At 38.4% G+C, this 26,747-nt stretch overlaps 3 protein-coding genes across 3 annotated transcripts; 2 read left to right on the forward strand and 1 right to left on the reverse strand.

The window, feature by feature from the left end:
• Positions 1–302: 302 nt before the first annotated feature.
• Positions 303–890, forward strand: LOC138904523 (uncharacterized). The gene has a single exon (XM_070193029.1). It carries the CDS (start codon positions 303–305, stop codon positions 888–890), a length of 588 nt encoding a protein of 195 aa, XP_070049130.1.
• An 18,996-nt stretch (positions 891–19,886) lies between these two features.
• LOC104091169 (protein ALUMINUM SENSITIVE 3) lies at positions 19,887–25,000 on the reverse strand. Its single transcript, XM_009596448.4, has 3 exons — positions 24,640–25,000; positions 21,283–21,528; positions 19,887–20,504 (listed from the first exon to the last, which is right to left on the reverse strand). Exons 1-3 carry the CDS (start codon positions 24,889–24,891, stop codon positions 20,190–20,192), a joined length of 813 nt encoding a protein of 270 aa, XP_009594743.1. The 5' UTR covers positions 24,892–25,000; the 3' UTR covers positions 19,887–20,189.
• Positions 25,001–26,099: 1,099 nt separating this feature from the next.
• Positions 26,100–26,746, forward strand: LOC104091170 (uncharacterized). The gene is made up of 2 exons (XM_009596449.1): positions 26,100–26,370; positions 26,466–26,746. Exons 1-2 carry the CDS (start codon positions 26,100–26,102, stop codon positions 26,744–26,746), a joined length of 552 nt encoding a protein of 183 aa, XP_009594744.1.
• Position 26,747: the final 1 nt, after the last annotated feature.

Below are 26,747 nucleotides of genomic sequence, written 5' to 3' on the forward strand. Positions count from 1 at the left end.
GACGAGTACCCGTTTCTCCTGGCACTCCTGCAAATCAAGCAACGCAGAGCGTCGACAACAAGACCCTGAGTGGCGAGGTTGACTCTGATAAGGCGGGGGGGGGGGGGGGGAGTAGTTCCAGTCATAACAACAAGAGCGATCCCTTTAAAAGAGAGCTCCTGTGATTTATGAGGGGAGTGAACTTCCGCATGGACCAAATCCTGTGCGCACCACCCGTGCTGAAAAGGCCGGATTCAAAGAAGTATACTCAGTTGCCGTATAAACCAAGCGTGGCACCAGAATTGATCCCGAAGCGGTTTAAAATGCCTGACGTGCCGAAATATGATGGGACTTCAGACCCTCATGAGCATATTACCACCTATACAATGGCAGTGAAGGAGAACGATTTAGCTCCCCACGAGATTGTATCTGTTTTGCTGAAGAAATTCGGAGAGACCCTTATGAGGGGAGACTTGACATTATATTCACTGTTACCCAAGCATTCCATATATTCCTTTGAGATGCTCACAGATTCTTTTATTAAGGCCCATGCCGGGGCCAAAAAGGTACAGGCTCGAAAGGCCGACATATTCAGAATTGCACAAGGAGAGTCCGAGTTACTACGGGAATTCGTCACCCTATTCCAAAAGGAGAGGATGTTGCTCCCAGCTGTTCCGAATGAATGGGCGGCTGAAGCATTCACCAAGGGTCTGAATCTGAGAAGCTTTGATGCTTACCAGAAATTGAAGGAAAGCTTGCTCGAATTCCAAGCAACAACTTGGGCTAATATTCACAACTGGTACGAGTTCAAGATAAGGATTGAAGATGATCAGATTGGCTTTCTGACGTCTGCCAAAGGCCGGGAGAAGAATAAGAAAATATCAAAGGACGATTTTGACTTAGATAAATGACCTTTGAGGGGCCAATATTTCCCCTACAAATGGGTAGAAGGACGCGGCAGAGATTTCCGGTCGGCAAACAGGTTAACTACCTACAGAAGAGCTGATCGTGGTCGAAATAACAAATCATTTCAGGACAAGAAAACGTCAGGTTCTCTTGATCCTTTCTACCCCAGTCTATCAGAATAAAACTTCAACGTCAGTATAGTAGAGTTGGTATCGGCTGTGAGGAACATTAAAGAAGCACGATTTTCAAAGCCGATGAGGTCCGATCCCAGCCAGAGGGATCCTAATTTGTAATACATATACCACGGGACGGATGGCCATCGGACTAGGGACTACCTACATCTGTGGGAGGAGGTGGCGACACTGCTGAAAAATGGCCATCTCAGAGCATTCTTAAGTAACCGGACCAAGAACACTTACGGTCGCAACCTTGATAATGCGGAGAACTCAAAAACAGGAGAAGACCCCCGTGCCAAACGATCAACATGATCTTCGGGGGGAACGAGATCAACGGGGTCACATTCTCGGTAGAAAAAAAGAAGAAGGTATGAATAACCCATAGCAAGAGACTCAGGGAAGTCGCTGAAGACGACATCAGTTTCACGGAGGAGGACACATGCGGACTGTTGCTACTGCACAATGACGCATTGGTAATTTCTTTAAATATACTAGATTTTAAAATCAAACGCATTCGGCTAATATGATACAATGGAGGATATTGGAGCAAGCCAAACTTAACGTAAGAATAATTCTGTCTACAAAACTCCTCATCGGATTCAACCTCGCAAGCGTGACAACTCGATGAGAGATCCTGCTGCCCACGAACGCTGAAGGGGTGATGAAGATGATTCTTTTTGAAGTGGTGGACGGTGATATCGGTTATAACATTATTCTGGGAAGATCGCGGTTGCACGAGATGAGAGTTGTACCATCAACATATCATTCGTTGTTGAAATTCCCAGCACTCGAAGGAATCAAACAGATAAAAGACGACCAACTAGTGGCAAGGGAGATGAATGCGATTTCGGTCTCCAATAGCAAAGGGAAGGAGCATGCGGCATAATAATTACAGGAACCGGCATCTGCTCCCGAATCGAGTGAAGTTAGCCAGGGGGAGAAGCGTCTGAATCTTATCAAGTGGTGAGATATTTCCAAGTATCAGAAGAGAAAGATGCAATAAAATCCACTACGGAATAGCTCGAGCAAGTTGCATTGTTTGAAAAGTTCTTGGAGAGGAAATTCCACATGGGGACAGGACTGCACCCCGAGCTCAGGTCTGGCTTTATTGAATTTCTTAAATATAATGCCGATTGTTTTGCGTGGTCGCATGCGGATATGACAGGTATCCCAACGGAAGTGGCCGCACACAAGCTTAGCTTGGATCCCAACATCCCTCCGGTAAGACAAAAAAATGCCATATTGCGGAGGCCATGAATAAATTAGTCAAAGAAGATGTGACTCTCCTACTTGATATCGGTTCGATCCGGGAGGTAAAGCATCCAGACTAGCTAGTTAATGTAGTAGTAGTTCCTAAGAAGAACAATAAACTTCGCATGTGTGTAGATTATAAAGACTTGAATAAGGCGTACCCAAAAGACTCGTTCCCACTGCCAAACATCGATTAAATGATTGATGCGATGGCCGGGCACGAGTTAATGAGTTTCCTCGATGCTTATTCCGGGTACAATCAAATTAAGATGAACCCGGAGGATCAGGAAAAGACTTCGTTTATAATGATTTTCGACACATATTGCTATAATGTGATGCCCTTCGGGCTAAAGAACACTAGAGCCACTTATCAATGGCTCGTAAACAAGATGTTTGAAAAATAGATAGGGAAGACTATGGGAGTTTATATAGACGATATGCTCGTTAAGTCTTTGAATGCAGGTGATCATCTTAAGCATTTGCAAGAAACTTTCGACATCCTAAGGAAGCATAACATGAAGTTTAACCCTGATTTCTGGTATCACAAAGAGGGATTGAGGTAAACCCCGATAAGATCAAAGCCATCGAAGACATCCCGGACCAATTATGAAGAGTGAAAGAAGTTCAAATGCTCACAGGGAGATTGGCCGCTTTTAGTAGGTTTATTTCCTGATCATCAGAGAAATGCCACCGTTTCTTCGCACTGCTCAAAAATAAAAACAACTTCGAATGGACCCCGGAATGCCAGCAGGTTTTGAGAGATTTGAAAAGGTAATTGTAAAGCCCTCTGTTACTATCAAAACCGAAGGAAGATGAAACACTATTATTTACCTCGCAGTCACGGAGGTAGCGGTAAGCGTCGTTTTAGTCTGTGAGGATGAAGGTACGCAATCTCCCATTTATTACGTTAGTAGAATTTTAAAGGGAGCAGAAACTCTCTACCCGCATTTGGAGAAGCTGGCCTTAGCTCTTTTCGTCACCGCTCGGAAGCTGAGGCCTTACTTTCAATGTCACTCGATAGCTATGGTGACCACCTTTCCTTTGCGGAACATCCTTCACAAACCCGAACTCTCGGGTAGATTAGCCAAATGGGCCATCAAAATGAGGGAATTTGACATAGAGTATAAACCGAGGACTGCGATTACGTTACAAGTTTTGGCCGACTTTGTGGCCGATTTCAGTCTGGGGTTTCTGCCTCTGGCAACCAAAGAAGCAGTGATGGTGTCAGAATCGACATCAAGAGTTTGGACCTTAATTACGGATGTAGCTTCCCACGTAAAAGGGTCCAGGCTTGGTATAGTAATAACCACGCCTTCGGGAGAAACCCTAAGGCAGGCCATAAGAACGGTCCTTTATCTAACAACGAAGCAGAGTATGAAGCTTTGATTGTAGGACTCCAATTGATCCGGGGACTATATTCTAAGGTCATAGAAATTAAATACGAATCCCAGCTGGTGGTAAATCAGGTTTACAAGATCTTCGAAACCAAAGAGGAGCACATGCAACAATATGTAGTGAAGGTCCAGGCTCTACTAGCTCGATTTCGGGAGTGTTCGATTCCTCACATATCGAGGGAAGAAAATGCAGAAGCATATGCATTAGCTAACCTCGGCTCATCAACGGAAATGAAGATATCAGATTTTGGACGCAGATAGCTACTATGAGGTAAATATGACTAATCTGGTCTGGGATTGGAGGAATGATATCAATTATCTCGAGCACGGGAAGTTGCCCGAAGACTCCAAAGCGTCTCGGGAACTGCACGCCAAAGCATCACGATATAGCTTCAAAGGAAGCCAATTGTACAGGAAATCTTTCCAAGGCCCACTGGCCCGATGCTTGGGAGCGTCCGAAGCTAATTATGTTATGCAAGAAGTCCACGAAGGGATATGTGAAAACAATTCGGGCGCACATTCCTTAGCCTTAATACCAGTAAGGGCATGATATTATTTGCCCCGAATGGAACAAGATGCCAAATCTTTCGTGCAAAAATGCGATAAGTTCCAATGCTACGCACCACTAGTACATCAACCAGTAGAACCATTATATTCAGTTCTATCTCTATGGTCGTTCATGAAATGGGGAATAGATATCGTTGGACCACTGCCGCTGGCCCCTGGTAAGGTAATATTTCTTTTAATTTTAACTGACTATTTTTCTAAGTGGGTTGAAATAGGTCCTTATCAGAAGATTGGCAAACGTGAAGTGGTGGATTTCTTATGGGAGAACATAATTTGCAGATTTGGAATACTAAAAGAGATAGCCTGCGATAACGGGCCACAATTTATGGGCACAAAGATCACAAAGTTCCTTGAAGATTTGAAAATCAAGAGAATCACATCTTCACCCTATCATTCGAGCACAAATGGTCAAGCGGAATCAACGAACAAAGTGATTATACAAAATCTCAAGAAGAAGTTGGAAGCAGCTAAAGGTAAATGGCCTGAGAAACTGCCTGGAATGCTATGGGCGTACCGAACAATGGCCAAATCGAGCAAGGGAGAAACTCATTTTTTCCTTGTGTGCAGATCAGAAGCCTTAATTCCAATAGAAGTAGAAGGGCATACCTTGAGATATTTCCAGGCAAGTGAAGAGACGAACAACGAAGCGATGTTAGTCAACTTGGAGCTACTCGATGAGTGCAGGGACTTGGCACATATAAGAATGGCAGCCCAGAAGCAGAGAATGGAAAGATATTATAATCGAAGAGCGAACTTCCGTTATTTCAAAATGGGAGACTTGGTTCTAAGGAAAGTAACTCAGAACACCCGGGAACTCAATGCAGGAAAGCTAGGTCCAACCTGGGAAGGCCCCTACTGGATTTCAGCTGTCACCAGGAAAGGTTCATACGAGTTGGAGAATCAGGATGGAGAAAAGTTTCCAAGCAACTGGAATGTGGCACACCTTAAGAGATATTATTGCTGACAAACATCACTTGTACTGAAAGTATGTGTTGCACTCTTTTTCCCTTCGTCCAGTTTTTGTCCCAATTGGGTTTTCCGGGCAAGGTTTTTAACGAGGCAGCAACAGAAAGCATACTAAGCAGAAAGTTTCAACAGCAGCAATAAAACCTTTAATATCAAGGTACACAAGCGAATAACCACTCCAGAGCGGTTAGATAATCTTTGGCTCGATAGCAAAATTCCCACCGGGAAAGTGAGTTTGCTATCAAGAAAAGGTTACCCGACCATTCACAAGTGCAAACCACTAGAGAATTGTTAGATGTATTTTGCTCGATAGCATAAACTCCTACGAGGAAGCAAAGTTTGTTACCAAGCTAAAGATTGTCTAGCAATTCATTAGTAGGGTCCTCGAAGGTGCAAAACTTCCAGTGTTCCAATTCGCATTCTTCGCATTCGAACACTCGGAGGGAATGATATGAGAGTACGGCAACAATGACTGCCACGTCGAACGGAACACAAAAACCAGGAACATAGTTGTATCATCGGGGCTGGGGACAGTGCTGTCAGCCCCGTAGAAACAAGTTGTACAAGTTAGCCACAAGAAATGGCAATTTATTTTTAGCATAACGAATGCATATATACTTTTTGAAAAATAAAGGAATAAAGTAAAGTCCTTTTATTTTCCATCTTGTTTCTTGTGAGACCGATGAATTGATTTTATCATTTTAAAGTTAAACAAGTACTTCAAATGCTAGTGTTATAATGAAAAGGAGTCGTCATCTTCAAGAGCACTGTAAACATAAGAGGGCCCTATCTTATAAAAACTCTCACCATAAAGGGTTGATTTCGAAAGAACTTGTGCCAGAAATCCAAATGCTTTTAGGGAAAAATACACCCAAGGCATTACATAATAAGATGCAAACAGTAAAACTTACGCATAACACTTAAGCAAAAAAGAATGCAAAGATTAAAACTTGCATAAATGTTCAAACCAAAAACAAAAGACTCATGCAATACTTGAGCAAAATATGTCTTTATTCACAATAAACGTGCTGAAACGACACAGATACAAAAGTTGGGGAAAAAAAGGAAAAGCTAAACTGCTGCATCTCCGGAACCCGGAGGAAGAGAAGTGTTCGCGCCTCCAGGGGAAGTGGGTAGATTCGTCGATGGCTCAACATCTTGGCCCTCATCAGTTTGGCCTTCAACATCGTCGCCTTCCAGTTCCTGAAGTTTCGGAACCAGAATCAGAAGAATTAGAAACATCAGGCCCCACCGGGAGACCCTTTTTAGCAGCTAACTCAAGCTCACGAGACTTAGCGATTTTGGCATCAAAGTCAATAATACCAGTTTTATCCTCTTCCAAGGTTTTTCTCCTCATGCTCTACATAACATAAGTTTTCTCAACAACGAGGGAAGCCGCTCAGCACTTAAGTTCTTCTTTGAGTTGGATAACCTCGGAAGAAAGGTTTTCTAGAGCGGATCTAATGGACTTGAGGCTAATGTCGAGTTCGCGGACAGTTGATGTGAAAATTTTATTATGCTCAATGGTCTTCTTGTACTTCTTCTCCAATTAGGCATATTTCACCCCAGCAGCAGCAAGCTCTTCAGTTTTGGAATTCAAGGCTGCCTCTAGGTTGGTCAATCTCTTAGCGGAGTCAACCTCATAATCGGTTACATCAAGAACATCACTATGGACTTCAGCCCATTTGGCCTTGGCCTCATCAAATTGAACCCTCAGCGGGCCAATCTCTTGGCTAAAGGTTTTCACTTCTTGCTCGTTTTTCTGCAAATGAGTCTCTAACACAACGGCCTCAACAGCTTTGGCTTCCAATTCTGAGAGGCGGGCAGCAGTTTCCTCCCGCTCGACCAAAATTGGATCCCGTGAGGAGGTAAGTTCTTCTTTTTCCCGAATCAACCTCTGGAGGCCCTCGAAAGCAAGGAAATTGGCCTACAAAACAAGAAAGGCAAACTCAGGATATTTTCAGTCAAAGACATAAGAAATGACAAAAGAAGTGAAGAATGTACCGCTGCGGAGTTGTGCATGGCATTGTTCAACAAACACTCTCCCGAGAGAGCCTGTATCTTTTTTCAATCTTTTTCTGAAGCCAAAGGCTTCAGATAGTTAGCAAGTTCCACCGACCGAGATAGCCAATTGCATCCGGTGGAGACCGAGAGAGTAACACTCCTCCTCCTTTGCGGATCTTCTGAGAAGGCAGCATAATTTTACCCCAAATTCCATGAACTGTGACTGGGGAAGAGGAACATCTTCTTCTCGGACAGATGCGGCCGGTGGAGATGATGTAGTTGTTGCTGGTGGAAGAGTTGGTGAAGATGGAGATGAAGCTGATGGTGTTGAAGAGTGAGAAGTAGTTGCGACAAACGCAGTGCTCGTTGTTGGTTTCTCATCAACCGAAGACGGAATGGACCCGGTACTCAGCCCCAAAATACCGGGCGCAGTGACTGGGATCCGGAAGCGGGAGTTAGCATTTTACACCATTTCATACTCCCCTAGAGCACCGAGACATCGTCTTCGATTGGTGTAATTAACTCAACATATTGAGTGGTCTGTTGAGTTGAGGAAGGTCATCGTCTTCTATGTAGAGAATCTCCCTCCTCGCTAGTTTCTCCATCATCGTCAATCATCACGGTATATATGGCCGGATCGGGAGGAGGGATCATCACCAGGACTTCCGGAGACGACTTGGGGGCAGCATTCTACTCCCTCCTATTCTTTCCCCCAACCTGTCACGACCCAAAATCCCACTAGTCGTGATGGCACCTAACCCAACCCGTTAGGTAAGCCAATTTTCATCTATCCAATTCCAATAAAATTAATTTTAAAAAAATATCTAAAACCAATACATCTCCCCAAGAACTGGTAGTACAAATCATGGGCTTCTAAGAATAGAGTGTACAAAGCGGAAATAAAATAAATACATAGTCTATTTGAATAATATATAAACAGAGCTTATATAAATCTAAGGCTACCCTGAACAAGAGGGAGCTACAACAGGAACGTAGGTACATCTTCAAATCCCGCAACCATCGAGCACAGCAACAACGGCAGCCAATATCTGCACACAATGTGCAGAAGTGTAGTATCAATACAACTGACCCCATGTACTGAGTAAGTAACAAACCTAGCCATAGGTTAAAAGTAGTGACGAGCTTCTACCAAGGTCAGGTCCAAAATCACTAGTCCACAACAGTCCATAACAAAATAAAGCAAATAGTACCAGAAGAAACACAGAGATAAAAATGCTCAGCCGAAACATGATTTCAAAAATAATAGTTCTTCCTTTCAAATACAACAGTGAAAATCCAAATCGTTTGCCGAAGTTGCCCAAAATATGAATAATTTGAGAACAGTAATTCTTCCAAAGTAAATAAAATATCTCATTTTCTTTCCCAGATAACCACTGTAAAACAAATGCATCACTATGCCCATCTGTCAACATGTGTGAAAAATCATAAATAATGTGATACTGTACAGCATGAGGAAAACATATCTCTATGCATATATGTCATGTGTGCATGTCAATGCAATGTATCTCAGAGATTGCACTCATGTACTCACAGTCTCAGAGTACTCAATCTCATTGTCTCGCATTCTCTCTCACTGTGCTCAGCACACTCAATCACTCAGCGCTATACAATACCTGTTGCGGCGTGCAGTCTGATCCCTGTTTATAGTCGATTGCGCTCACTGGGGTGTACAGACTCATGAGGGGCTGGCACTTCCCAAGTGCTATAAGCACGGACAACTCATGTGCGGCACGGATAACTCACGTGCTATAATATCATATCTGGATCCGCACGGATAAATCACGTGCTGCACGGATAACTCACATGCTATAATAATATCTGGATCCGCACGGCCAACTCACGTGCTATAATAATATCTGGATCCGCACGGCCAACTCACGTGCTATAATAATATCTGGATCCGCACGGCCACCTCACGTGCTATAATAATATCTGGATCCGCACAACCAACTCACGTGCAATAGTATAATATATAGATCCACACGGCCAACTCACGTGCAATAGTATAATATATAGATCCGCATGGCCAACTCACGTGCAATAGTATAATATATATAAAGCCAACATGGCCTGCTGTGGCGTGCAGCCCGATCCCAAAAATATCCTCACAATCAGGCCCTCGGCCTCCCTCAGTCATCAATCTCTCCAGTCTCTCTTTCATAGGCTCACAATGTCATGAGAATAGCCCAAAAATGATGATATTATGTATCAATAAATAACAATAGAGACTAAGATATGATATGCAATAAAATGAATATGACTAAGTATAAATTTTCATTTTAAAATAAATATTTCACAACAATATGACCTCTGTGGGTCCCAATAATACTGGCACATAGCCTCAACATGATTTTTAATATGCTTTTCAGCTCAATTTCTTTAACTCATAAAATCGCATGAAAAATGCCAAGATCATTTAACTACAAACTTCCACAGAAACAATTATGTTATAATTTCTATAGTGTACACCCACACGTCCGCCACCTAGCATGTGCGTCACCTCCCAACAATTTACGAAATACATATATTCAGGGTTCATACCCTCAACTCCAAGATTAGAAGAGTTACATACCTCGAACAAGTCAAATCCAATGCCGAGCAAGCTAAACAATGCTCCAGAAATCCCATTATGTGTGTATCAACTTCCAAACGGCTCGAATCTAGTCAAAATAATTTGATTCAGCATACAAAAATTATAGGAATTAATTCCATATCAAAATACTAATATTTTCCAAAAATTCAAAATTACGCCCCAAATATCACCCGTGGGGCCCACGAAAGTTACAAAATATTAACGCCCATTCAACCGCGAGTCCAACCATATAAATTTTACTCAAATCCGACAACGACTCGACCCTCAAATCTCCAAATTAAACCAAGAGGGTTTTCACAAATTTTCCAACTTAATTCACCAATTAAATGTTAAAAACAACTATGGATTCGGGTAATTTAACCAATATTGAGATAAGAACACTTACCCTGTTGTTTCCTCTGAAAATCTCCCAAAAATCGCCTCAATCCGAGCTCCAAATCGTTAAAAATGGAAAATGGGACGAAGTCCCATTTTCTGAACTTGAACTTTCTGCCCAGGCTTTTCTTCTTCGCGAACTCGACTACCCAAAAATTTAACTATTCGCGAACGCGACCGTGTCGTCGCGAATGCGAAGCTTTGCAAATCTTACCCTTCGCGAACGTGACCACGACTTCGCGAACGCGAAGCTTTACCAGCTCAGACCTTCGCGAACACGACCGCCACCTCGCGAACGCGTAGAACAAGATCTCGGGGTCCCCAATCGTCTCACTCCTTTTCGCGAACGCGACACCTCTCACGCGTTCGCGATGCACACACAAACCATACCTTCACGTTCGCGTCCTTCCCTTCGCGAATGCGAAGAACAAAACCTCACACTAAGAAAACACTCTTCGCGAACGCGAGGGCCCACTCGCAAACGCGAAAGAGAAAAATCAGAAAAATGCAGCAACAGATATCAGCAATCTCACTAAGGCCAAAAATGATCCGTTAACCCCCCGGAACTCACCCGAACCCCTCGCGAAACTCATCAGAGCCCCTCGAAACCTCAACCAAATATACCGACAAGTCCTAAAATATCATACGGACTTAGTCGAACCCTCAAATCACCTCAAACAACGCTAAAACCATGAATTACACCCCAATAAAGCCTAATGAACTTTGAACTTTCAAATTATATATCTTGTGCCGAAATACATCAAATCAATCCGGAATAACTTCAAATTTTGCACACAAGTCATATATGACATAACTAAGCTATTCCAATTTACACAATCGAATTCCGACCTCGATATCAAAAAGTCAACCCCCGGTCAAACTTCCTAAAAATTCAACTTTCGGCATTTCAAGCCTAATTTCACTACGGACCTCCAAATAATTTTCCGGATACGCTCCTAAGTCCAAAATCACCATACGGAGCTATTGGAATTATTAGAATTAAATTCCGAGGTCGTTTAGACATAAGTCGACATCCGGTCACTATTTTAACTTAAGCTTTAAACCTTGGAACTAAGTGTTCCAATTCATTCCAAAACCTCACTGGACCCGAACCAATTGCCGCGGCAAGTCACACAACAACTATAAATCGTAATTTGAGCAGTAAATAGGGAAACAGAGTTGTAAAACTCAAAACGATCGGTCGGGTTGTTACATTCTCCCCCACTTAAACATACGTTCGTCCTCGAACGTGCCAAGAGTTATTTCCAAGCCATCAAATCACTGTTCCATCTTACCACACACGTACTCGGGGGTGAACCCACGTCCCCCTATTCCATATGAGCTTGACAACACAATACAACTGAAATCATTGATTTAACTTTAGCCAGAAGAAGGCGCCTTATACTATAAAAGATAACCAGCTCAACCAGTGATTTGATCTTGGAGTGGAGAAAGTTCATAAAAAAGACTGATTTTATACCTTGGCACATCCCGGGCAAATCCTCAACAACACGGTACACTCATACCCTGGCAGAATTTGATGATTAGCTGAAGTATTATGTTATTTTAGATATCTATAGATTTTTTGTTTGAAAATTGTAGTTAAATTGTATGCAACAGTGAGAAATTATGAAATCTATTTTTTTTGTAGCACATTGATATTATTTTATACTATTTGAGGAAGAGAGGAAAGTATGGTCCTGAAAATAGAACACGATTTACAACCACTGACTGTATGTTCAAGACTAGAATAGAACAAATTTATGAGAGGTACAATAATCCCCCTGCCGATAAAAAGCTTACTGTTGTCAAAACCCAGGACATCGTATCAGAATACATATTGGGGTACCGATTACTTGCAAATGTTGCATGGGACAAAGTTGATTTTATGATTATGCCCATAAACATTATTGAGAAATTTCATTGGTTGTTGGTTGTGTTTGACATTACTGATAGGGTTCTATATGTTTATGATTCTATGGTCTCTTCACGTAATCAAAAACTTATTGAATTTGTTGTCAACAAGTTTGCTATTATGACCCCCCCCCCCCTCTACTTTTCATGCACCTGCTTATATGGAAAGCGTCCATACATCAACTACAAGAACATAAGGCATACATTGAAAAAGGTGTTACTGACCCTCTTGACATTCAGTGGTTGGTCAGTGAGATGCCCCATCAAAAAGAGGGATCACTGTATGTGCTGCTTTTTCTTCAATTTAACCAATTGTATTTTACATTGAATGCTAAATCTTTTTCACTATTATTTATTGCAGTGACTGTGGTGTATACGTGGCGGCATTTGCAGAATATGTCAGCATTGGACAACTCTCGATTTCAAAGGAAGACCTTTCTGATATTGATCAACACCGTAGATGCTATAGAGCGCTCCTATGGGATTATACTAGAAAACAACAAGAGCTTGGTGCAATTAGTTAAAGTGAGGTGACTGGGAGATTAGCAAGAAGAAGAGGTGCACCAGCTGTGAGGGAGAGACCACGAGTCCGGAACAAGAAGAAATAGTTGCCCTTTTCAGTAAAAATATTATAGTGAAAATGTTTAGTTGAAGCTGGATTATACTAAAGTTGTAGGAAAATTATTTATTAAGAACAATTCAGCTACAATTTATTTGTAGCATATTTGTGCTACAATTGTTTCACCTTTTATTTTGTTATTTTGTCCATAATTCTACTACTTACGATAGAAAATATTTGTGGCTTTTTTTTTTGTTGAAAGTTGTTAGTACTTGATCTCGATATTGATACTATATAATTTCTTTACATCATAACTACAATTATGTCTACAACTACTATACAAAAATACATAATCTATTCAATTTTAACATTGTTGTTAGGAAAAGCTTAAAACTAATAAATAAACCCAGTTTTTGAACAAAATAACTACAAACTAATTGCATTAAGAGTTGAAATCTGTTTACCAAACATTCATTATAGGAGATAATCTTTATTCAAATTAGCAACACAATTACACCACAACTATAATTCTCCAGAACAGAACAAATATAACTAAATATGTCTTAAAGGACATATTATCATCAATAGTACTCATTAAAAGACAATTCTTTTATACTATATCAATTCTTATTTCCTTTTGCGAGCATTCCTACAAGATCTTTTGTTATGCCCTTCTTGTCCACAGTTTCCACATGAAACCTTGTATTTCTTTGTATTTATTTCATCATATGGTTTGTATCTTTATTTTTGAGGTCTCCCTGGCTGCCTTTTCCTAGTAGGTGGCATTACAACTTCTTCTGCTATATGTTGTGGCACATTCCATTTGCTTTCATCAGGAAGCGGGTCTACTGGTATTTCATAAGTCTGCAGAAGTCTCTCCCCCGTGTAATAAGGAGAACAATAGTTTTCATAAGACTCGTTCATGTGTCTCAAAGCCGTCAAAGCATGTGGACAATAAGTTCATCAAGCTGGAATTGTCCACAACTACATCTCTTGTTTTGAAGGCAAACAATGAAGCGCTTCACACCATCTATCATAGTATGGATGTAATTTGTTGAAGCCCTCACCTACAATTTTATTACAAACACACAACAAGTTGTCAGCTACAGATAAAAGACAAAATAACTACAAATTATACAACAACATGTCTACAATTATCAATATATATTTAGTTTGATAAAATAAATGATCTGATGTTATTGGCCAAAACTTATTCTAATCTTCTGCGATAATGTCCTGTTATCCTCCAACTCTTTGTTGTATTTTTTTCCAAGGTATGTGAACGTACCCTTTGCATTCACTAACTTTTCATTAGTCTAACGTTCAAGAAGAGCCCTCATGTACTCTAATAGTTCAACTACGCACAGCTCTCTTGCATCTTTGGTTACTGCCTTCAAGGACTCTGCAATGTTTGATGTCATCGTTCATGTTCTGTTCACCGTAGCATGTACTCGAGACCATCTGTGATAGTGTTACGACCCAAAATCCAACTAGTCGTGATGGCACCTAACCCAACCCGCTAGGTAAGCCACTTTCAACTATCCAATTCCAATAACAATTATTAAAGCAATTTAAGTAACTAAAGATCTTAATCTTATACATTTTCCAAGAACGGGTAGTACAAATCACGAGCTTCTAAGAATAGAGTTTACAAAGCGGAGATGAAATAAATACATAGTCTGTTTGAATAGTACATAAACAGATCTTTTATAACTCTAAGGCTATCATGAACAAGAGGCAGCTACAACAGGAACGCATGTACATCTTCAAATCCGGCAACCATCGAGCACATCAATAACATCAGCCAACATCTGCACCCAATGTGCAGAAGTGTAGTATCAGTACAACCGACCCCATTTACTGAGTAAGTAACAAACCTAGCCTTAGGTTGAAAGTAGTGACGAGCTTTTACCAAGGTCGGGTCCCACACCAATAGTCCACAATATTCCATAACAACATAAAGCAAATAATACAAGAAGTAACTCAGAAATAAAATGCTCAGCTAAATCATGATTTTCTAAAAATAGTTCTTCATTTCAAGTACATCAGTGAAAAACCCAAATCGTTTACCGAAATTGTCAAAAATATGAATAAGTTTGAAAACAGTAATTTTTTCAAAATCCTTTCAATAATAAATGAGATATTTTATTTTCTTTCCAGATAACCCGTGTAAAACAAATGCTTCACTATGCCCATCTGTCAACATGTGTGAGAAATCATAAATGATGTGATACTGTACAGCATGAGGAAAATACATCTCTATGCATGTATGTAATGTGTGCATGTCAATGCGATGCAACTCAGTGATAAAATCATATGCATACTCTCAGAGTATCATTTCACTCAGTCCTCCCAGTCACTCATTCCTCCCAATCGCTCAACACTCGCACTCGGCACTCGCACTCAGTAGGTACCTGCGCTCACTGGGGTTGTTCAGACTCATGAGGGGCTCCTACAGCCTAAACGCTATAATCTGCACGGACAACTCACGTGTTGCACGAACAACTCACGTATTATAATAATATCTGGATATGTACGGACAACTCAAGTGCTGCACGGATAACTCACGTGCTATAATAATATCTGGATCCGTACGGACAACTCATGTGCTGCACGGATAACTCACGTGCTATAATAAATCCTATAAGGCCTGCTGCAGGCGGGCAACCCCGATCCACATAATAATCCTCACAATCAGGCCCTCAGCCTCACTCAGTCATTAATCTCTCCAGTCTCTCTCTCATGGGCTCACAATATCATGAAATAGCCCAAAAATGATGATATGATGTATCAATAATTAACAACAGAGACTGAGATATGATATGTAATGACATGAATATGAGTGAGTATGAATTTTCAATTTAAAACAAATAATTCACAGTAATATGACCTTTGTGGGTCCCAATAATACTGACACATAGCCTCAACATGATTTTTAATATGCTTTTCAGCTCAATTTCTTTAACACATAAAACTGCATGGAAAATGCCAAGATTATTTAACTACAAAATTCCACAAAAATAATTATGTCACAATTTCTATAGTGCACGCCCACACGCCTGTCACCTAGCATGTGCGTCACATCCCAACAATTCACATAATACATATATTCAGGGTTCATACCCTCAGCTCCAAGATTAGAAGAGTTACTTACCTAGAACAAGCCAAATCCAATGCCGAGCAAGCTAAACAATGTTCCAGAAATTCCAATATGCGCGTATCAACTTCCAAACGGCTCGAATCTAGTCACAATTAATTTGATTCAGCCCATAAAATTTATAGGAATTAATTCCATATCAAAATACTAATATTTTCCACAAAATCCTAAATTACGCCCCAAAAATCACCCGTGGGGACCACGTCTCGGAATCCGACGAAACTCACAAAATACGACAACCCATCCAATTACAAAGTTCAACCATACTAATTTCACTCAAATCCGACTCCGAATCGGTATTCAAACACAAAAAATTTATTTTGTGACATTATAGAAATGTTCTTCTATTTCTCTTGAAGATTCGATAATCTTACACCAAAAATAAAGATTAATTCATGAAATATAATCACAAGGGAGTCAAGAACACTTACCCCAAATTGTGTAGAAAAAATTCCTCTCCAAAAGCACCCAAACCGAGCTCCAAAATGACCAAAATGAGAAAAATCTCGGAAACTCACGTTTTTAACACTGCCCAGGCATTTCCGCACCTGCGATGCCTGGGCTCGCACCTGCGCATCCGCTTTTGCGTACGAAAATGCGCGCCTGCAAAAACAGCCGGCCTTCTCAAATCTTGCATCTGCGGCGCCCTTCTCGCATCTGCGGGCTCGCAGATGTGCATACCCCTTCGCACATGCGGCCTCGCAGATGCGGCAATTTCTTCGTACCTGCGAGCACTGTCCAGTTCCACTCTTGGCTGCTTCCGTGAGTGGTTGCGCGCACGTGCGGCTTCGCACCTGCAATCAAAATCTTTGCAGGTGCAATCACACCAGTAGGCAGCAGTCCCAGCATTTCCTTAAGTCCGAATTTGATCCGTTAACTATCCGAAACTCACCCGAGGCCCCCGGGACCTCAACCAAATATACCAACAAGTACCATAACATAATACGGACATACGCGATGCCTCAAATCACACCTAATAACATCAAAACAACGAATTATACCTCAATTCAAAATCAATAAATTTTGAACTTTCAAATTCTATATCTTGTGCCGAAACACATCAAATCAATCCGGAATAACTTCGAATTTGCACAAGTCACATTTCACATTACGAACCTATTCCAATTTCCAGAATCGGATTCCGACCCCGATATCAAAAGGTCAACCCCCCGGTCAAACTTCCCAAAAATTCAACTTTCAGCATTTCAAGTCAAATTCCACTACGTACCTCCAAATAATTTTTCGGACACGCTCCTAAGTCCAAAATCACCATACAGAGCTATTAGAATCATAAAAACTCCCTTCCGGGGTCGTTTACACATAAGTCGACATCCACTCACTATTTTAACTTAAGCTTTAAACCTTGAAACTAAGTATTCCAATTCATTCCAAAACCTCACCGACCCGAATCATTTACCTTAGCAATTTACACAAAAACTGTAAAGTATAATTTGAGCAGTAAATTGGGAAGCGGGGTTGTAATACTCAAAATGACCGGCCGGGTCATTACAGATAGCTAATATCGTATAGGTATGCTTTAACACGTGTGTCGATCTCTTCAATCTTTGACATTCTTTTATTAAATTCATCAAGCGTGTATGATCGTGTCATGACAAAGTATAATTCGCCTAACTTTAGATGACCTTTCTTGAACTTTGACCTTACATTTGTCCAAATATGCCACATGCAAGTATAATGTGGCACGCCGGTATAAATAGTAGATGTTGCCTTCAATATACTCTCATTCCGGTCTGAAATAACACACATATTTGATTTTTTACCATATGCATGTTTGAATTGCTCAAAAAGACACCTCCATGATGCGTCATTTTCTAAATCAACAACGACGTATGCTAGTGGTAATATGCTACCTATCACATAGGTAGCAAAAAAAAATTCAATTTCAGTAATAAAACTTGAAAATATAAAAAATACAGTCTCAAAAACAACTTTATTACAATATTTTTACAATTAATCTACATTACCTGCTGCATCCATTGTGCTAGCTGTTAGTATGATTCCCTTATATGCCAACTTCAAGAAGGTGCCATCGACTATTACAACTGGCCTACAATGCTCCCAACCCTTGATGGGCGTACCAAGAGCAACAAATTCATACAAGAAACAGTCATCTTCAGTCTTCTGCAATTTTACTACCGACCCCGGATAAACCTTCTCAAGAATATACAAATAACTCGGCAAGCGATTGTAAGAATCAACAGGATGACCTCTCAAAAATTCCAAAGCCTTTTCCTTTGCTCTTCCAGCTTGCGTGTATGTTAAGTTCACACCATGTTCCGACAACATGTCACTTTGTATATCTTTTGGTGTGTATATTGTCTTAGGATCCGCATATTTTGGCATCACCATGCTGCCAACTATCATGACAGTAGCTTTGCATTGTATATATGTGTTGTCCATCAAAGAGCATGTGTGCAAACTGTTGAATTTTCGAACCTTGAGCAATGCTGATTCATTTATGCTGGTGGACTTGAAGTGCCACGTACAATTGTCCCAAACACATACGAGGCAGTAGCTACAAAATAAAAATAATTAAAAAATATTATGCAAATTGTAGCTACAGAATACGAGGTTATTTATGCACAATAAATTATTTTAAACAATTTATATATAATTTATATATAACTTATACACAATATGAATTTGACAAATAAAATGTTCCTACCTTCTTGCACTAGACCTTTTCACCCTAAATCGAAACTTATTCATAACAGAATAGTGCTTTATTGTACTGATAATTATTTGCTTGTTTTGGCAAACTTGGCCTACTTCAATTACATTTGGCGTATGTTCTGTCATGATGATACTTTCATATTCCACAATTGCCGGAGATGTTGGCATATCAATCAACTTCGCAATTCCTGATACTTCTCGAATTGTGTTACAAATGCTTGACAATTGTACCATGTTATTATTACGATAATCAGAAGTACCTGTACTCAATTAAAAGTATAGTAATTCAGAACTCTGTATATTCAAGTATTCAGTACTTGACAGAATACTTTTAGATACTTTGTTCTGTGATCACATTTTTATTTTTTTAAACCTTAAGTAATGTGTAACAGTTAAACTTCAATTGTATTTAGAGATATAACAGTTAAACTACATTTGCTATGCAGTATAGTTGTAGAACACTTGAAATTGAAAAACATCAGTATTGGAAAAACAGAGAAAACCTGCAATTGTGCTCGCATTCGACATACTGCATTCCAAATCGAAATCACGTACTGTTATACACAACAGATATATTCCTAAGTTTTTATTTTCCTTTTTAGTCTCCATATACACTCGAACTCCCATATCGTTCCGAATTTTCATTGGAGGACAACGTTCGTTGACAGTGTATTTGATTTCGACGATTTTTGCCGAGCTATCTATCATTAGATGCTCTGCAATTGCGGAATTCATTTGACTATAATTTGAATCTTCATTGACTATAATTCTGTCAACATCAAAATCTTTGTATCTCCCAACGCTATCCCACCGACCATTGAGCTGAAGCATAATCACCAATTTTGACATTATGTCGCGAAGTTCAATTCAATTGTAGCTAAATGTTTGCAATTGTTTTCTTCAGAAGTTTTTTTTTTTTGAGTTTGTTGACTTGTTTATGGAAAACCAGAGGAAATCTGCATAATAGAAGGATTCTACAGATATGTTGCCTTGATTAGGGTGCGATGATAACCAGAGAAAATCTGAGTAATAGAAGCATTTTACATATATGTTTGCCTTAATTATGGTGCGATGATTGCGTCTAAAATTTCTAACTGAAATATAAGTTATCCCAAAATCGCGTGTATAAATAAGGAAGTCTAACGCAGAAAGGAGTCTAGTTTAAACAAATGTATATTTTTTGTAGCTAAAACATGTTTAGGTCGGGTAAATTCCAAAACAGGGATATTTTTGGTAATAAGGTTTCAAATAATGTATAAGAACGAAAAAATCTCTTTCTTTTAACCATTTTGCCACCACTAGTCATAGCTCTTAATCTTGGATAATGATATACGCACAATAAATCTGTAGTAACAACAACAAACCCAGTAAGTTTCCAAAAGTGGAGTTTGGGGAAGATAATATATAGTTGTATACGCAGACCTTATCTCTATCTTGGGAGGCTTTTTCTGATGGACCTTATCTCTAAACAAGAAATCTGTAGCAAGCTTCAGTTTTTCATCCAAGAAAATAACATTAGAGGCAACATTTGACAAGGTATTTGTTGTCAACTCTAAAATCTATTAAAAAGGGACTTAGTTCTTCGACTGAAATGAGAGATTGACCAACAGAGCAAAAACAGGAAAAATGACTTTCACTCTGAAGAGAAAACCTTGGTTTCTAACTGGTAAGCTTTTGTGAAGAATGAGGGCCAAGATAGATACGTCGAGAAGATACTACTAACAGTAGAAGCTCCAATAAGCATATTCATTACTACAATTTGCAATTGAATTGCCTCAAGAGGAGATGCTCCTCCCATTATAAGTCCTGTCATTGCACCTGGAAGCGATATTAGACCAACTGTTTTTGCATTGTCCAACACAGGAGATAAAGCAATAACCAACGATCTTTTCACTTGTTGAATTGTTGCTTGTCTTGGCGTTGCCCCTAGAGCCAAGGCTGTCTCTACCTAGCCAAAAAAAGAAAACTTTTTGAGTATCATAGTACGAAAAGTGCCATATACCAAAATTGAACATAATAGTATAGCAACATTATTACAGATTAAATAAATTTGTCGTGATTGGGCAGGAATTTAGAGAGAAAATGATCAAATTTGCCACTGTACTATCCGAAATTGATCAACTTTACAGATATGTTAGACTTTTGGTCTAATAATACCTTCACTGTTAGAAAAAAGTCTCGTTTTGCCCGTGTGGAGCTCCCCTGAGGATAATTTTAAACTAGTTTAAGTTAAGGGGTAAATTTTGAAGAAATATAACATATATGTGCGTGCACCTATGCTCAAAGACTTCTATGGTGCAATAATTACTGGGTGCACTTTTACAAGTGAAATTGACGGAATATAGATATATAAATGAAAATACTAAAATTTCAAAAAGAATATAATTTTGAAACTATAATTTCAAAAGTATGGTGTGCTCAGGGTACGAGACTATAGTTAACCATCAAATATAAATTCTAGATCCACTTCTTCATAATAGTGTACCCATCCTTTTGAAATTCTGGATCCCCCTCTGTGACTATTAGTAGCAACAAAAAATATGAGACGATTTGCCAAGAGTATGAATAAGACCAAACGTGTAACAGAAGTCAAAATTGAGAAATTTCGGATAATATAGAGATGTTGCATGTATTAAGATGTCAAACTTATCGTCTACTTTTAGAAGATGTTTGAAACAGAGAACTTATAAGTTGTGACGATTAATCGATAGGGATATGAGACGTACCAGGGCCATTTGTATCTTGATGTCATCGCGAAGTTTTTTCATTGTAACGCCAGTGACTGTCATTGAATTGCCAACCATCATCCCCGCGACGGGGATGATGTAGCGAGGAGTGAAAGGGAAAACATTCAAAATTACCAATAAAAACATAGTGATAGCAGTTCCAGTAAGAATGGAAACTCCTGCTATATATTTTCCCCTTGGTACATGTTTGGCACGTTGTCCTGCCGTATAACCAGCAATAGTAACCTGCATAATCAACAAATTTTAATTAGTAAGAAGATTATCTACTTAATTTGATGCCATAAAATCATTAGTAATGAGACCATGATTTAGTTAATATATACTGGCCAATATTCGCAGTGTAAACAACAACAACAAAGTAATCTCACAAGTGGGGTTTGGGGAGGGTAGAGTGTACACAGACCTTACCTTTGCCTTTAAAAAGACAGGGAGACTGTTACCGGTAGACCCTTGGCTCAGGAAGGAAAAAGGGGAGGGACAATAACACGCAAACCAATCTGACAGCCGAAAAGAAAATATTCGTAGTGTAATTGGTTTGAAAATCAGCATAAACACTTGTGAAAAGAAAATATTTTCTAATTATTTTCCTTGATTGTTGAAAAATCTGGAGTCAAGATTGTTGGTAGTTTTGGTGTTCACCTCGTCGATTATGATCCCACTGACAGAAGTAAGCTTAATTTCTGAAAAGTGTTTGTTAAGAAGCCTAAAATATTAAAAGGACTAGATTTAGGTGTCTTTTGTAAAACATAAGTCATTTTCCACAAAAATCTCTTTCAGAAAATGGCTTACATTTTCCGATATTTGGCCGGAAAATAATTTTTTTTTTTAATTATAACGGGAGCTTAGTACACCATGCTGCCTTTGGCCGGAAAATAAAACTTTTATTGATTAAAAATTGATACATTCTACTATTTTAGCAAATTTGATAATGTTTTGATGAATCTTTTTTGTATAAAAATTGATAATAATGTATAATTATTAGCTGAAACAAGGATATGAAGTCCAGAGTTAAGATATTTATTAAAGAACATCACTCCCGCCCAAAACTAAGGGAAGCCATTTTCAACTTTTATTTAAAAATACTTTTTCTAATTTTATCGGATGTCCCCTAGGGGACAAAATACCTTTTTCTAATCAAACACAAAAAGACTGCCTAATTAAAAGATGATTTAGAAGGTTAACATACTCAAAGGGAGAGGAAAAGAAAAATTAACCTAAATAGCCGTCTATCCGACTGCTTAAACTAAATATAATTGGTGGATGTATAATATGTATATAATCTTTGCATGATTTTTGAATAAATATATATAATTAGTGTATAATTTATGTATATCGACTAAGAAAAGTAAACAATGAATTCGGGTGGCTATTTGTATAAAAAATCCTAAAAAAGAAAAAAAGAGAACATGGATGCCAATTGCAATAAAGTCAACTACAGAATCAGCAAGTGGGAGAAGAATACCATTATTTAATTCCTTTTGGATTCTGTAATCAAATAGATAATGATAGAATAAAATAGGAGTGCAACCAACCAAATCATAATAAGAAAAATGAAAAACATGTATTTGTTGAATGATTCTTTGCTTAACGCGAAAAGAAGAGGAGAATCTTGATGAAATAGGTTTTATATCTTTAGACTTTGGTAAATAATTGACCTCGAGAAACAAGAGGAAATAGTAATAAACTACAATAACAATATTAAATATGCTTCAATTTAAAATAAGTTAAATATTCACTATATAAATTGTTACTAGTCATGTCACTCCGTTTAACCTTATCTTAGACCCTTATGGTCTAAAATAAAAAAATAAAAAAATACTAGAATTTATCTATATTTTCTAGTGATATATAAATCCCGGGCATGTCTATGATGTACATTGACTTGTATTTTATAGATGTTTGGAGGGAGATTGGATACTTAATTTATCTCACGCTTTTTTGCACAGGCTAGTGCTGTAATAGTAGTCCTAGTCTAGAATATCTAAGAGTTTGGAAATGTCCAACTCTCTGATTTAGGAAGTTAAGAGGTAAGGTCACATGTCCTCCTCCTTTGTACCATTTTGGATGTTAATATACACGGTAGGAGTAAGCCAAAACCCTCCATTACCGCAGGAGGTGAAAACCAGGGTGGATGGATTTTTTTTAAAAAAAATAAAAAATAAAAAAAATCCCGGGCATGATTAGATGACTCTTAGAAATATAGGACCTATAATAAATGTGCTAACATGACTAGAACGCATATATACATATAAGGGTGTTCATAAAAATCGGAAAAATCGAACCAAACCGATAACCGAATCAAATCGACGAAAAAAACCGATACTTTTTAGGTTTGGTTTGATTTTGGTTTTGAATTTTAAAAACCAATCAAATTTGGTTTGGGTTTGATTTTAATCAAAAAATAACCAGAAAAAACCAAATCAAACCGACTATAGAAGTAACTATTTAAATTTATTATTACACCTATATACATGTATATTTTTATATAAAGTTTCTAAAATGTTATGGTGCATATTAGTCGTTTGTATTTTAAGTCGAGTTCTTTGCTATTACAATAATCTAATTCTTTGCCTTTACATTCTAGTTTGATTGGTAGTTTGTTTTTGCTAAGAACAAGAATTATTTTTTGTTAAAAATAAACAATTTTTAATTGAGTACTTAAATTATTCATCACTATTCAATTCAATTATCATCAATATATCATGGTAAATGATAGATTTCTCAAAGAGCAATTAGTTTGATAGTGTTACGTTGAAAATGTAGTCGCTGGGATATGTGTTTGGTAGTGTATGTCTCATATTTAAGAAAAAACCCGATAAATAACCGAAAAACCGATAAAAACCGACAAAAATCGAATCGCTAAAAAACCGACTTAATTGGTTTGGTTTGGTTCCAATATTTTAAGAACCGACTTACTTAATTTGATTTCTTTTTAGAAAAAAATCGATCCAAACCGAACCATAAACATCTCTATATACATACCTTTATTCTATAGTGCCTTATCTTTCATTGAGTGAGAAGGAATTTTATTTCGGTACAACTTCTTTTTTATGCTTACCTTGTTCATTTAACACTTTCACTATGATCTCGTACATGTGGAAATCGACATAAGTTATACCATATGACTAAACCATCTCAAGCGATTTTTGTAAAATTTGTAAAGGAAAATCAATTCTAGAAATTCACTATTTATTGGAGAAAAATAGTAAAATAAATAAAATCAGATAAGCCTTTACGGTTTTATTTAGTAATTACATAAGTGTAACAAAATTATATATTTCTGCATTTGTTTGATTCATTTTCTAAAGAAGAAGAAAAGGAGTACATACTACATACCATGAATAGATAAGCAAGAATGATCCAACCAGCATTCTTCTGACTGAAAATGAATTGAAGAACAAAACCAATAATGGATAGTTGAACAAAAGCTCTGAAAACTGAGTAAATCATTTCACCTTCCAATCCCAGTTTCTGTACATAAGACAAAGCTACAGCCATAAATACAACTGCAAGTGCTGCAATTGGCTTTATCATTCCTCTCAAGAAATCCTTCAGCCAGTTCCACTCCATGTCTTCTAAATTGAACATCAAATTTATTTAGGAGGAGAAATTTCTAAATTGTGAAAAACAGAAAACTAAAAGATAATAATTATTAGAGAGTTCGAGAATATTTATGGGTGTAAGAAACTTTAGGAAATGACCTCACTCTTTTTTTTATAGTATATAATATATATTCTTTTTCTTGTTTTAACTTTTGTTTCTTTTCCTTTCTAAAGGATGAAAAGTAGAAAAGACCTTCCCTAGATGGTCTGTACCCGAAAGCATAGGAACGTACGTACGACCACATACGAAGTGGGCCCCACTATTTGTGGGCAAAGTATATCTTCTGTTTAGTGGGCTTGGATTTTAGTGATATTGTGGGACCTCAGGATACTGTGTTTTAGAGGTGAGGTACACGACAAAATGTATATTTTTTTTTATATATAATATACTTTCGACTAATAAATACAATTAATTTCAATTGGTCAATCAGTTTTGTATTTTGTCCAATTCTACAACTTATGACCAATGGATAAAAGTCTACTCCCGCTCACATTTTTATATCAGATCAATAAATATAAGATATTTTATCATACAAAAATTTATTACTTAATTATAGTTAAATAATACATATTTTTACTTTAAGATTTAACTATTAAAGTTAAACTGTTTAATTTAATTTAAATATCGAGTGCAATGAATATTTATCAACTTTTCAGTAATGAAGCAGAGAATGGAACTGCTCTGATCCCGCGACTGAGCTGGTGTAATGTGTTGCCTACCTCTCTTTCTTTCAATCTTTAAAAGTTAGGCGTGGGTTTAATTGGGGAAAGAATGCAAAGGAAAGGAAAGGAAAGTGTAAATTTTTAATAATTTTATTTAAAAAGAAGAAGAGAGAATGGATAAAAAGGGATATTTTTTTGGTTGCTATTTATAAGCAAGTGGAGTAAGGAGAGATAGCTTTTAAAGGCAATTGTAAATTTGTAATTGAGAATACTCTCCTTGTTATTTTCTTTGTTACTTATGAGAAAAGAGAATTTAATTTTGAATCATATACTGTAAGGGCTAAGGGAATTACTAGGCTGAGAGTGTGGTCTTGGAACATAGAAACTTTGACTAAAAAATCTGTAGAGTTAGCGAAGATTCTCGAGAAAAGGAAGATTAATATAGCTTGTGTAAAGAAGACTAGGTGGATAGGAGATAAGGCGCGGGATGTGGGTAGTTTCAAACTTTGGTAATTTGGGAGGGTAGGGGGCATGAACGAGGTAGGTATCTTGGTTGATAAGGATCGCCATGAACTAGTGGTGGAGGTTAGGAGGATGAATGAGAGGTTGATGACTATTAAGCTAGTTGTTGGAAGTTTTACTTTGAACATAATCAGTGCGTACGCACCCCAAGCAGGCTTGGATGAGGAAGTCAAGAGGCGTTTTTGGGAGAATTTGGATGAGATGGTGCGTGGTATCCCGTATACCGAGAAGCTTTTCATAGAAGGAGATTTCAACGGCCATATTGGAGCGACATATGGGGGTATGATGATGTGCATGGTGGCTTTGATTTTGGAGATAGAAACGGAGGAGGAACGTCTTTGCTGGACTTTACTAGAGCATTTGATTTGGTGATAGCAAACTCGAGTTTCCCGAAGAAGAGGGAGCCCTTGGTCACCTTCCTGCGTTCGGTGGCCGAGACTCAGATTGATTATTTACTCTGCAGGAAGTCCGATAGAGGTTTTTTCATGGATTGCAAGGTCATCCCGAGTGAGAACCTCTCGACCTTTCATAGGCTCATGGTCATGGACCTTGAGAGCACGAGGAAGAGGAGGAAAAGGGAGATGTATAGCCAACATAGGATCAAGTGGGGAGCCTTGACGGAAGCTAAAGCGCAGGAGTTGGGATCAAGCTGGTGAC

The sequence above is a fragment of the Nicotiana tomentosiformis genome, chromosome 2 (assembly GCF_000390325.3).
Source record: "Nicotiana tomentosiformis chromosome 2, ASM39032v3, whole genome shotgun sequence".
Classification (NCBI taxonomy): Eukaryota; Viridiplantae; Streptophyta; class Magnoliopsida; order Solanales; family Solanaceae; genus Nicotiana; species Nicotiana tomentosiformis.